At 35.9% G+C, this 12,500-nt stretch overlaps 2 protein-coding genes across 3 annotated transcripts in view; one reads left to right on the plus strand and one right to left on the minus strand.

The window, feature by feature from the left end:
* The window catches only part of LOC144959091 (uncharacterized), a 7,592-nt gene extending 381 nt beyond the window's left edge, over nucleotides 1–7,211 (minus strand). Inside the window, exons 1-2 of the mRNA XM_078891481.1 lie at nucleotides 7,121–7,211; nucleotides 1–4,444 (exon numbers count right to left, since the gene is read on the minus strand). The exon at nucleotides 1–4,444 is cut by the window's left edge and continues 381 nt beyond it. Coding sequence (XP_078747607.1) covers nucleotides 1,781–4,444 — 2,664 coding nt within the window. The 5' untranslated portion in view covers nucleotides 7,121–7,211 and the 3' untranslated portion in view covers nucleotides 1–1,780. The remainder of the gene's footprint in view (nucleotides 4,445–7,120) is intronic.
* Nucleotides 1–12,500, plus strand: part of LOC144959081 (sucrase-isomaltase, intestinal-like) — a 65,305-nt gene that overhangs the window by 26,579 nt on the left and 26,226 nt on the right. For both annotated transcript variants that reach the window (XM_078891468.1, XM_078891460.1), the window contains exons 13-15: nucleotides 7,771–7,921; nucleotides 10,827–10,960; nucleotides 12,388–12,422. In XM_078891468.1, coding sequence (XP_078747594.1) covers nucleotides 7,771–7,921; nucleotides 10,827–10,960; nucleotides 12,388–12,422 — 320 coding nt within the window. The remainder of the gene's footprint in view (nucleotides 1–7,770; nucleotides 7,922–10,826; nucleotides 10,961–12,387; nucleotides 12,423–12,500) is intronic.

Genomic DNA, 12,500 nt, shown 5'->3' on the forward strand with positions numbered 1-12,500 from the left:
GCCTCATGATTCAACGCAGTCTGACTGATGGTTGATATTGTTGGTCTCATTCTGATTCATGCGGTGGTGGGTTTCTGTTATCTTTTAGCGCAATCTGCTTCATTCTAACTTTCAATAGAGTGATAAATGTAATGGGTTTCACTTTGGCCAAAAAGTTGGAGAGTTTTAACTGTGTGATTGTTGAGATGGTTTCCATTCTGCTTCGTCATCTAATGAGTTACAAGTGTGCGATTATTCTAATTTATCCAATTCTGGTTAACAACCTGGTGTTACACGTGTGAGATAATTCTGATTGGCTCTATTGTTCTGGGTCGTATTCTGATGAGTTTTAAATGCGAGATTATTTTGATGGGTTCCGTTTTGGTTCGTAATGAGATTAGTTCCAAGTGTGAGATTATTCTGTTTGGTTACATTCTGGTTCGTTATGAGATTAGTTCCAAGTGTGCGATTATTCTGTTTGGTTCCATTCTGGTTCGTAACTTGGTGAGTTTCTAGTGTGAGATTATTCTGTTTGGTTACATTCTGGTTCATAACTTGGTGAGTTTCTAGTGTGAGATTATTCTGTTTGGTTTCATTCTGGTTCGTAATGAGATTAGTTCCAAGTGTGCGATTATTCTGATGGGTTCCTTTCTGATTCGTGATCTGATGAGTTTCAAATGTGAGATTATTTTGTTTGGTTACATTCTGGTTCGTAATGAGATTAGTTCCAAGTGTGCGATTATTCTGATGGGTTCCTTTCTGGTTCGTGATCTGATGAGTTTCAAGTGTGAGATTATTTTGTTTGGTTACATTCTGGTTCGTAATGAGATTAGTTCCAAGTGTGCGATTATTCTGTTTGGTTACATTCTGGTTCGTAATGAGACTAGTTCCAAGTGTGCGATTATTCTGTTTGGTTACATTCTGGTTCGTAATGAGATTAGTTCCAAGTGTGCGATTATTCTGATGGGTTCCTTTCTGATTCGTGATCTGATGAGTTTCAAGTGTGAGATTATTTTGTTTGGCTCCCTTCTGGTTCATAATCTGATGTGAGCCAAGTGTGCCATTATGCGGATGGGCTCCATTCTGATTCATAATATGTTGAGTTATAAGTGTGAGGTTATTCTTTTTGGTTCCATTCTGGTTTGTAATTTGAAGATCTCCAAGTGTGAGATTATTCTGATGGATTCCATTCTTGTTTGTAAACTGATCTGTTTTAAGTGTGAGATTGTGGTGTTTGGTCCTATTCTCGTTGGTAATCTGATAAGTTTCTAGTGTGAGATTATTCTGTTTGATTACATTCTGGTTTGTAATGAGATTAGTTCCAAGTGTGCAATTCTGATTCGTTCCATTCTGGTTCGTAATCTGTTGAGTTTCACGCGTGAAATTATTCTTGTTCATAATCTGACCAGTTGCAAGTGTGAGATTATTCTGTTTGGATACATTCCTGTTCATAATTTGACGAGTTCCAAGTGTGATATTATTCTGACCGGTTCCATTCTGGTTCATAATTTGACGAGTTCCAAGTGTGATATTATTCTGACCGGTTCCATTCTGGTTCATAATTTGACGAGTTCCAAGTGTGATATTATTCTGACCGGTTTCATTCTGGTTCATAATTTGACGTGTTCCAAGTGTGATATTATTATGACCGGTTCCATTCTGGTTCATAATTTGACGAGTTCCAAGTGTGATATTATTCTGACCGGTTCCATTCTGGTTCGTAATTTGACGAGTTCCAAGTGTGATATTATTCTGACCGGTTCCATTCTGGTTCATAATTTGACGAGTTCCAAGTGTGATATTATTCTGACACGGTTCCATTCTGGTTCATAATTTGACGAGTTCCAAGTGTGATATTATTCTGACCGGTTTCATTTTGGTTCATAATTTGACGAGTTCCAAGTGTGATATTATTCTGACCGGTTCCATTATGGTTCATAATTTGACGAGTTCCAAGTGTAATATTATTCTGACCGGTTCCATTCTGGTTCATAATTTGACGAGTTCCAAGTGTGATATTATTCTGACCGGTTCCAGTCTGGTTCGTAATTTGACGAGTTCCAAGTGTGATATTATTCTGACCGGTTCCATTCTGGTTCATAATTTGACGAGTTCCAAGTGTGATATTATTCTGACCGGTTCCATTCTGGTTCACAATGTGACGAGTTCCAAGTGTGATATTATTCTGACCGGTTCCATTCTGGTTCGTAATTTGACGAGTTCCAAGTGTGATATTATTCTGACCGGTTCCATTCTGGCTCATAATTTGACGAGTTCCAAGTGTGATATTATTCTGACCGGTTCCATTCTGCTTCGTAATTTGACGAGTTCCAAGTGTGATATTATTCTGACCGGTTCCAGTCTGGTTCGTAATTTGACGAGTTCCAAGTGTGATATTATTCTGACCGGTTCCATTCTGGTTCGTAATTTGACGAGTTCCAAGTGTGATATTATTCTGACCGGTTCCAGTCTGGTTCATAATTTGACGAGTTCCAAGTGTGATATTATTCTGACCGGTTCCATTCTGGTTCATAATTTGACGAGTTCCAAGTGTGATATTATTCTGACCGGTTCCATTCTGATTCATAATTTGACGAGTTCCAAGTGTGATATTATTCTGATCGGTTCCATTCTGGTTCATAATTTGACGAGTTCCAAGTGTGATATTATTCTGACCGGTTCCATTATGGTTCATAATTTGACGAGTTCCAAGTGTGATATTATTCTGACCAGTTCCATTCTGGTTCATAATTTGACGAGTTCCAAGTGTGATATTATTCTGACCGGTTCCAGTCTGGTTCGTAATTTGACGAGTTCCAAGTGTGATATTATTCTGACGGGTTCCATTCTGGTTCATAATTTGACGAGTTCCAAGTGTAATATTATTCTGACCGGTTCCATTCTGGTTCACAATGTGACGAGTTCCAAGTGTGATATTATTCTGACCGGTTCCAGTCTGGTTCGTAATTTGACGAGTTCCAAGTGTGATATTATTCTGACCGGTTCCATTCTGGTTCATAATTTGACGACTTACAAGTGTGATATTATTCTGACCGGTTCCATTCTGGTTTATAATTTGACGAGTTTCAAGTGTGATATTATTCTGACCGGTTCCATTCTGGTTCATAATTTGACGAGTTCCAAGTGTGATATTATTCTGACCGGTTCCATTCTGGTTCATAATTTGACGAGTTCCAAGTGTGATATTATTCTGACCGGTTCCATTTTGGTTCATAATTTGACGAGTTCCAAGTGTGATATTTTTCTGACCGGTTCCATTATGGTTCATAATTTGACGAGTTCCAAGTGTAATATTATTCTGACCGGTTCCATTCTGGTTCATAATTTGACGAGTTCCAAGTGTGATATTATTCTGACCGGTTCCAGTCTGGTTCGTAATTTGACGAGTTCCAAGTGTGATATTATTCTGACCGGTTCCATTCTGGTTCATAATTTGACGAGTTCCAAGTGTGATATTATTCTGACCGGTTCCATTCTGGTTCACAATGTGACGAGTTCCAAGTGTGATATTATTCTGACCGGTTCCAGTCTGGTTCGTAATTTGACGAGTTCCAAGTGTGATATTATTCTGACCGGTTCCATTCTGGTTCATAATTTGACGAGTTCCAAGTGTGATATTATTATGACCGGTTCCATTCTGGTTCATAATTTGACGAGTTCCAAGTGTGATATTATTCTGACCGGTTCCATTCTGCTTCGTAATTTGACGAGTTCCAAGTGTGATATTATTCTGACCGGTTCCAGTCTGGTTCGTAATTTGACGAGTTCCAAGTGTGATATTATTCAGACCGGTTCCATTCTGGTTCATAATTTGACGAGTTCCAAGTGTAATATTATTCTGACCGGTTCCATTCTGGTTCACAATGTGACGAGTTCCAAGTGTGATATTATTCTGACCGATTCCAGTCTGGTTCGTAATTTGACGAGTTCCAAGTGTGATATTATTCTGACCGGTTCCATTCTGGTTCATAATTTGACGAGTTCCAAGTGTGATATTATTCTGACCGGTTCCATTCTGGTTCATAATTTGACGAGTTCCAAGTGTGATATTATTCTGACCGGTTCCAGTCTGGTTCGTAATTTGACGAGTTCCAAGTGTGATATTATTCTGACCTGTTCCATTCTGGTTCATAATTTGACGAGTTCCAAGTGTGATATTATTCTGACCGGTTCTATTCTGGTTCATAATTTGACGAGTTCCAAGTGTGATATTATTCTGACCAGTTCCATTCTGATTCGTAAATTGACTAGTTTCACGTGTTTGGTAATCGTGGTTGGTCGTGGTTGGGAGATGAGTTGTATCCTCCACACTCTCATTATTATTTCCATTCTGGCTTTTAATTTGATGAGTTTGATTGAGCTTATGGTAGCGACTCTCTGCGACATTGCAATATAGCAACAAAGCAATCAGCAAACCATTGTTGAATACAACTAGGAAATTCATCTGTGTTGAGAGAATATTTTAGATAGTCATTAACCTTTTGTAACATATTGATCAATTATTAAATATAATTTTCAAGAAATCAGTTTCGTTGGGTAGCTGCGTTTGTTTGACCTTGCTGAAAGTAATTTTGATAAACTAGTGTCCGTTTCAAAGGGTAGAAATCAATTTTTACTTGCCGTTTATCAGATATGTTGGGTTCCATCACTATGATGTTACTTAGTCCACTAGAGGACATACCAAAATTGTCAATAAAAATAATAAAACAGACTGCTACAATTATTGGTATTATAGTGTTCCTGGCTTGTCTTATAGCCAGCATTAGGCAAATTAATAAATAGTTTATGCATGATTGAGAAAGCTATTGAAATTAACTGCAAGAGCTATTGACTTAGCTTATGCAAATCTCTATCGCTGTCGTAAAGTGAATGGCATCAACATTTTTTTAATTAAAAAAAAATTAAGAGAAAAAAAAAACAAAAAAAAAAAAAAAAAACACCTCGGCCAAAAATTGAGCTTTTTACTTTTTCACTATTTCACAAATAACATAACAAAAGTAACTGATAAGAATTCTAGGTAAGTTTCTTTAAATTTTAAAATACAAAAAGTACGATTATAAAATAATCTAAGTCAATCAGCAACTTTTACACATAATCATATCATGCCTTTGATAAATATGATCACAAACAAAATAATCTTCTGACAGCATTACCTTCAATTTACTACCATATCAAATTTTGTATACAATTGTACAAAATGATATCTTGATCGCGAATATAAAACACAACTTCTTTTTACACAGATTCAAGTCATTTCCTATCGTGCCACGGTGTCGGAACATTTCTTCAATAGGGATGTTGATATTGAAATCGTTTCCACTTCAATGACAAAACACAGTATCTTCTTTATAAGTCACAGTTTAGGATCATTTGACACCGTTGATTTAGGGAGGTGGGGGAGGGATTTTGTTATTATAGCAATATATCTTACCAGAGCAACTAGACATACAAAGAGATTTACGTATTCAATTTTTTTAAACCACTGAAAAACAGCGAAACACCACTCTGCAAACTCAAAACATCTTCAAGTATTCATTTGCACCACGGACTATCAAAGATTGGAACGCTCTTACCGAAGCATGTGTGAACACACCAGATTAGGACACCTTCAAGCGGTAATTATCAAACTTCATCAGCCTAAACACCAACAATGGCTGCCACATTCAACAACTCTCTCCGCCGTCGAATACAAATTATACTCAGAATTTAGTCGACTTCGAGTGATATTCAGATTCAGATTCAGATTCAGAATATATGTAATATCAGGAAATGTTTTCGTGGCAAAATGAAAACAATTTTTTATGTGATTATGCGGCAGATTTAAGCTCACAGCAATTTTTGTTTTATCTTTGTCTGTTTACGAGCTCATTACTTTCTTTATTGTCCTTTGCGACGAGTAAATAAATGTTATAAGCATAAGCGGAGATTTTATATTTACTTTCATACTCCAATTAGAGGTTACTTTTGGCTCGACTTATGCCAAGCATGTGTTTTGCCATTCAAAATGGCTAAGAAATTTGAATGGATGTGAGCAATAGTGCTGTTTATAAAGAAATTCCAAACACCTGTGATAGTACATTTAGTATAACATACGACATGATGAGGTCAGTTATAGTGCATTTAGTATAACATACGGAAATGAAAGTCAATAAGATGTTGTTTGGATACCCTGGAAATCAACAGCCTTCAGAGAGTGCAAAACTAAAAATATTAAAATCTAATCTTTGGTTGAGTTTTATATGGGTCACAAAGACCTCGAGAAACAACAGGAAGATTAAGAGCCGTTATATTATATCAAAAATAGCGTGCAACAGCATGTCAACAAAAAGGATACACAGACTGTAATTAAGAACTATGTTGACATGAGATTTAACAGCGAGAATGGAGACTTATCAACATTACAAAGCGACAGATACATTTACAAGCATTCCATGGTAGCTGTTACATTGTTAATTATAAAAGTAGTCCTTCAGAGCCATTAGGCCTATGAAGCCGTAGGTTATCCCGGTTTCTTTAGCTTGAAATGGACAATAACAATTGCTGCTACCCTTTGGATAGGACGCTAGTCTATCGCAAAGTACTTTCCGCCAAATCTACAAATCAAACAGACCCAGCTACCCATTCACTGCTGGGTAGATATGGGGATCAGAAAAAAATCTCGGCTGCACCCGGTATCGATCTCGGTCCCTTTGCGTGTGATAAAAGGTGCTATATAAAAAGTATCTCAAGTATGATTATGATCAACTTCTACAATATTGTTTCGAGCATTCGTTCTCATCAGGAAGTGGAAGTGAAAGAATGTTGAAAACTGAATGATCTTTTATGTTGTTAGCATGTCAATATTTAAAAAATACTATATAGTATTTACATATCTAATACAAAAAATACTATAGCATCGCATTATAAGCTCTTCAATGCACGATCTTAACGTTTCTACTCAAAACGATTTTTAAAATATGTCAACTTTAAGTAAATGGAGAGAAAAATAGGGAGAGACGCAAAGTGTACCATACGCACCATTTATTACTACTATATAATGTTTATACTCGTATATCTAATCTTTACATAGCTAATATATAAATACTATAGTGTTATAAATATTCCAATACATGAATCTTACCTTTTCTACTCAAGCGAAAACTAAACCACGAGAAGAAAGAAAGTATCAATCCCTGATTATTATGATTTATATAGTAAATTAGGTTTTAAGTGGGAGGGTTTTCATTTATGACTATGTCACGTACAATCCCTGACAATCTGATGATGAGTTTGAAAAGGTAATATCCTATTACCTCCTAGTAATCAATAAAATTGATATCGTTTTCCGAAAGACAACAGGAGGTTCAGGAAGGCTACGAAAACAAGTTTTTAAAAACAAAACTAAACAAACAAAAAAATTGAGGGTAATATTAATATATTGTTATTTAAAGTGAAAGTTTTCTGATCAAATTTAAAACTGGCGCCTACTGATCTGATGATAGATCGCGCGATGTGAAACGTCATTTGCCCACAAGTTTAAGATTGTAAAACGTTGAACAAATTTCATTTTAGTTATTTTATTACCACTACAATGACCTGTATATATTAAGATGACATTCAATTTTTGGTTCTTGAGGTTGAACCGAACTTTTTTCCTTTACATAAATTCCGTCATTAATCATTATTCTAATAATCGGCTCATACATTATCAAATTTTAAAACCACACTTCTCCAAATGCTGGTTTTGGGTTTCTTCTTTATTTTTACTTGAACCAACTTGTTTCATTATAGAGGCAGCTTATCGTTGGGACAGCGATCAGAGACAGGCACGATTATCGGACAAGACAATCTGTTTGAGCGCTATCCAGGGAGAGAAAGGAGAATACCGTCAGTATGATGTCCACAGTCTGTACGGCTGGTCTCAAAGCAAGCCCACGTTAGAGTGAGTTTCAATCATATCCTATGACATCAAATTATAGAATGTCTGAAGCTGACATTACTTGGCTCTTTGTTGTTGTTTTTAGACCGTCAATTTGGACGAGTGACTGGTTCTCACTTAAGTCCCTCTACAGACTATTAACATTAAAGGTTATATACTTGAGCATCTATATAGTGCAATATCTACAAAGCGCGTTCAAAGTGCTTTACTAGGGGTCCTTAGTCCAAAAAAAAATGTAAGCCAAGACATGATATGTGTAAGTCGATAATACATTTTTTCGACAGAGACAATGCTGTCAACGTCTAGGTCCTCATTTTACACCTGAATATGGTGAGAGAATCTGAGTAAAGAGCCTTTTCCACGGACACAACTTTGCGCCGCCCAGAAATAGCTATGTGAGTTGGCACGATTGATCAGGCGGACAGGACAGGCGAGTATTTTACGTAAATACATCCAATCAACAACACAAATTAACTTAAATTAATTGACGTTATTGAACAATAGATAAATCAAATAAGTAATAAATTAGATAATAAATAGATCGATCAGACAATAAACGTTTAATGTTACACATGATTTTGTGTTGTGGTACGTTTCATCCGGCTTGTGATTATTATTTCATTAACAGCATACCATGAATAGGGCCTGATAGGTCAAATAAACTTTAATCAAGTTTTTAACACAATAATATCATTTGAAGTTCATCCATGATATAGGCAATTATAAATATATGAAGATAGTCACTCATGAAGGAGAACTTAATGTTACAACAAAGCTCCCGGCACTGGATTCTTAAAACTTTTCAAAGTTGCTTCAATTTACGTTTCAAATTTAGATTCATTCCACGTTTGTTCTTTGAACAAAGTGATTATTCTAATTGATGTATTAGAGTCGGTCATAATTTTTTTTTAAACGATCACCTCGTATATTATGTGTTACACGAGAATTTTGGAAAATTATATTATAGTATACTTTCTCAGCCCCATTAAGGCTACAAGCTTATATGACTGGAGTAAGTTCACTGTATGTCTTTTGTATTTTAGAGATGGAATATTCAGCAGTTGTAATCTTTGTGTATATGACAAGTTGTTTCTGGCTATAGTCAAGTTGCTCGTCTCTGTACATTCTCAATTTGTGTCCAGCATTTCGTTCATCCCAGCCATTGTCACATGGTTTGCTGCTGTTAACTCTTTCCTTAACATTTTCAGGACTTTTCCCGAAAAGTCATACAGATTCAACACAGAAATTGATTTGATTACTCAGAACTAATAAGAAATACTATACATAATTCTGCGCAGATACTATACATAATTCTGTGCAGATACTATACATAATTCTGTGCAGCAAAACAAAATTGACATATCAGTAACAGCATTAAATTCTTATGGCGATAACAAAGATTTTTCTTCCAAATCTTGTGATGTACAAAACGAATCTGAAAAAGAAAAATGTTGATTGAATCGTAACGAAGATTGTTCTGTAGTTGGTAAGAAGAGGATTAAACTATAATGTTTTGTTTCAAATTAAGATAAATACATTGTTTTGTTTATGACATTACAAATAATCAATGGCTACAATGAATAAACGATTTTTGGAAAGTTTTGTTAGTTGTGAGCGCTTTCACACATTACGTGGGTCATTCTGTAGACAACGTGTAGCGTATGTAGTTGAACTATATCTTGTAGAGACATCAAAATCTGGCTTTGCAACATTTTCAGAAAACGAACCAGGAACGTAAATCAAATTTTATTACCATGTGACGGCTGATACTATAAGATTCTTGAACTCCGTTTGAAATTTCAAAAACGCCTCCGATGCCGCTGCGCGAAGCGTGCTTTGGGAACTAGCTCGAATTTCAAACGTCGAAGTTTAAGAATCTTATCATTAAACCCCTCCATTGACCTCATTTATATCATTTCTTATCAAAAAGTAGTCTTTTTATACAATGATTAATCCTCGAATTTAACGATTTGTCAATAAGAATCATCATTGTGGTTAGGATAGTACTCTTCCAAATCTATTTTTAATCAAACCGCATGCGTGCTTGAGACAATAATTCTTAAACTACTAGATACGTTTATTTCTACTAATGATAATGGGGACTCCTCGAAATACTTTTTGCATTACGCTCTAACATAATCAGGTTTCCTCATAAACGAAAGGAATATAATAAATTGCATTTGTACATCTCTGAACGTGCTCATTTTTTTCATTCTTGGACCATAACAATGACTTCCATATATTTCTATTTTGACCAAAGAACGTACGGTAGCCACTAATCATTTCTTGTGAGAGTCAGATGACGAAAACATGATCATTTGTAACTTATTTCCTGATGAGTACGTTTCAATACATAATTCTAAAAACAATGTTTCCAGCAAGTTCATTAAACTTTACGCCAAAATAGCAACTTGAACCATGCATATCTTTATTTATTTGTGACCAACTGTCTCATGGATTACATTAAATTTTAAGCTAAACTTGTTGAATATCAATCATTAAAAATTATTGAGGAGAATGGATTTTGTTGCTGGAACTTCAAGAAACTTACCTTATTAAAGATCTGTAACTTGCCTTTTTTTTAATTCGTAGTTTTCATGGGGAAAAATGATACTAGTCACTAAATCTACCTGTGTAAGTGGTCAATTTAGCCTCAGCAAGATGGAATAAGTTTTTGAAGTCCTTTCACGAGATGATTTAGTGCCATTGTTTCATATTGGCATGATTTATTGAATTTGAGTAGCTTATTTTGCTCCGCAAATGGAGCCCAAAATTCGTAGCTCTGCAAAAAATAAAAGTAGGCAGGTCTGTTTTATTATGATCATAATGACTTTATGCTCAATAATCTTCATTAGTTCATTCCGACATAACGATAGATTGACTCGATGGGTAAAATGTGTCATTCCAGAGTGGCCCGGGAAGCGACAGGGGAGAGAAGTGTGGTTATTGCCAGGTCAACGTTTCCAGGATCTGGTCAGTGGGTAGGTCACTGGTTGGGGGACAACTTCAGCATCTGGCCTGATCTACACGCCTCTATAATTGGTAAGTATAGTAAGTAATTGAGCAAAGAAGTCATGACGTCACACCTTTCTCTCTTCCACTTTGAAACTCATTGGAAATGTTTAACTAGTCCTCTGAAGGACTAACAATGAATGGGTTACATATTGAATAATAAAGTGACATAACCATTTTAGTAGCAGAATGTATTGGTAGATTCTAAGATAATGGGGCGTAAAAGATCGAGGATGGATGATATTTTTTGACAACCAGCATTTATCTAGACTAGAAAATAAGATGTCATCACTCTGAAATCAGATGTTCTTCTTCTTCTTCTTCTTCTTCGTTCCCGTCACGTCACATGGTCAGTCCGGTCTGGTGAATGAAGCCGTACAGATGTTCAGTTGCACACAGTTTATATCCTCGAACTCGAGGACTGGTTTCATAATTCCAAGGAGATTAGAACAAGTATTTTGACACCCACGTGTTGTTGCCACCGAATAGTATTGGTCTTTTGTCAGTGATCAATGCACTTTATTGCCGGTCGACAATCCTTGATTTTATAGATATTAAGTGAGCTGAAGAAAACTAATGAAGGAGTATTGGAGCAAGCTGAAACTAAAAGGTTATTAATTCGTACAATAAGAAAAAGACAAATGCAATTTTTAGGGCACAATCGACATAAATGTATTGAACATCTTGCTCTCACATGAAAGATAGAAGGTAAATAGAGTAAAGGTAGACCAAGAAAAACATATTTGAATAGTTTGAACAGCTGCGTGACAAAGAAAGAGAAGAGTAATATTAGTTTTCTGAGGTTATCTGATCAGAGAGATGAATGGCTTACCATGATCACCGATGTCTGGCACAGACTTGGTACTTGAAAAAGAATAAAAATCTGAGTTGATAGATTACAGTTAAAGATACAGTTACAATTTGACGGTACCATCGACATATGGGTCTGGCTCTAAAATGTATTAGCACCTCCGATGAGCAGTTTTGATTTTTTTATTTAAAAACTTCCAAATTGTGTAAATATGTATCCATTGTCATTTAAAACTAGCCTCTTTTAGCTGAACGAGGGGGGGGGGGGGTGTGAGAGGCAGGTGGGATGTGACTGGGGTACATGTCTGTCATCTTGCCCTTTAAAATACGATTGTTATTGAATTTAGATGATTTATTCATGCAAGCCCAATTGTATGCAGATAGCCTTAAGTCGATGGGCACATGTTATGCAGGTCTGATAACCGAACGCAATTATTATGTGCTTGTTTGAGCATTGATGGACAATACTTTGTGATAGTTCAGTTTGAGAGCATTTCCATAACAATTTGGGTTATCAGACCTGCAAATAAGTACACATCGCCTTCGGTCTATGACTTTGATAGGCATGTTTCTACAGCACGAATGTCAAAATATTCAGTTGAATGTAAGACAACAGTTTTTGTGTTTATTTTTTTTTTAATTTGCAGGTATGCTCGAATTCAACTTGTTTGGGATTCCTTACGTAAGCTAACGTACCTTCTATATTTTCATCTAGCTGCATATTTTGGGCTGGTGACACTGGTCCCAATTTGTTTTTGTT

This window comes from Berghia stephanieae, chromosome 1 (assembly GCF_034508935.2).
Source record: "Berghia stephanieae isolate SIO BIC M18660-M18661 chromosome 1, UCSD_Bste_1.3, whole genome shotgun sequence".
Taxonomy (NCBI): Eukaryota; Metazoa; Mollusca; class Gastropoda; order Nudibranchia; family Aeolidiidae; genus Berghia; species Berghia stephanieae.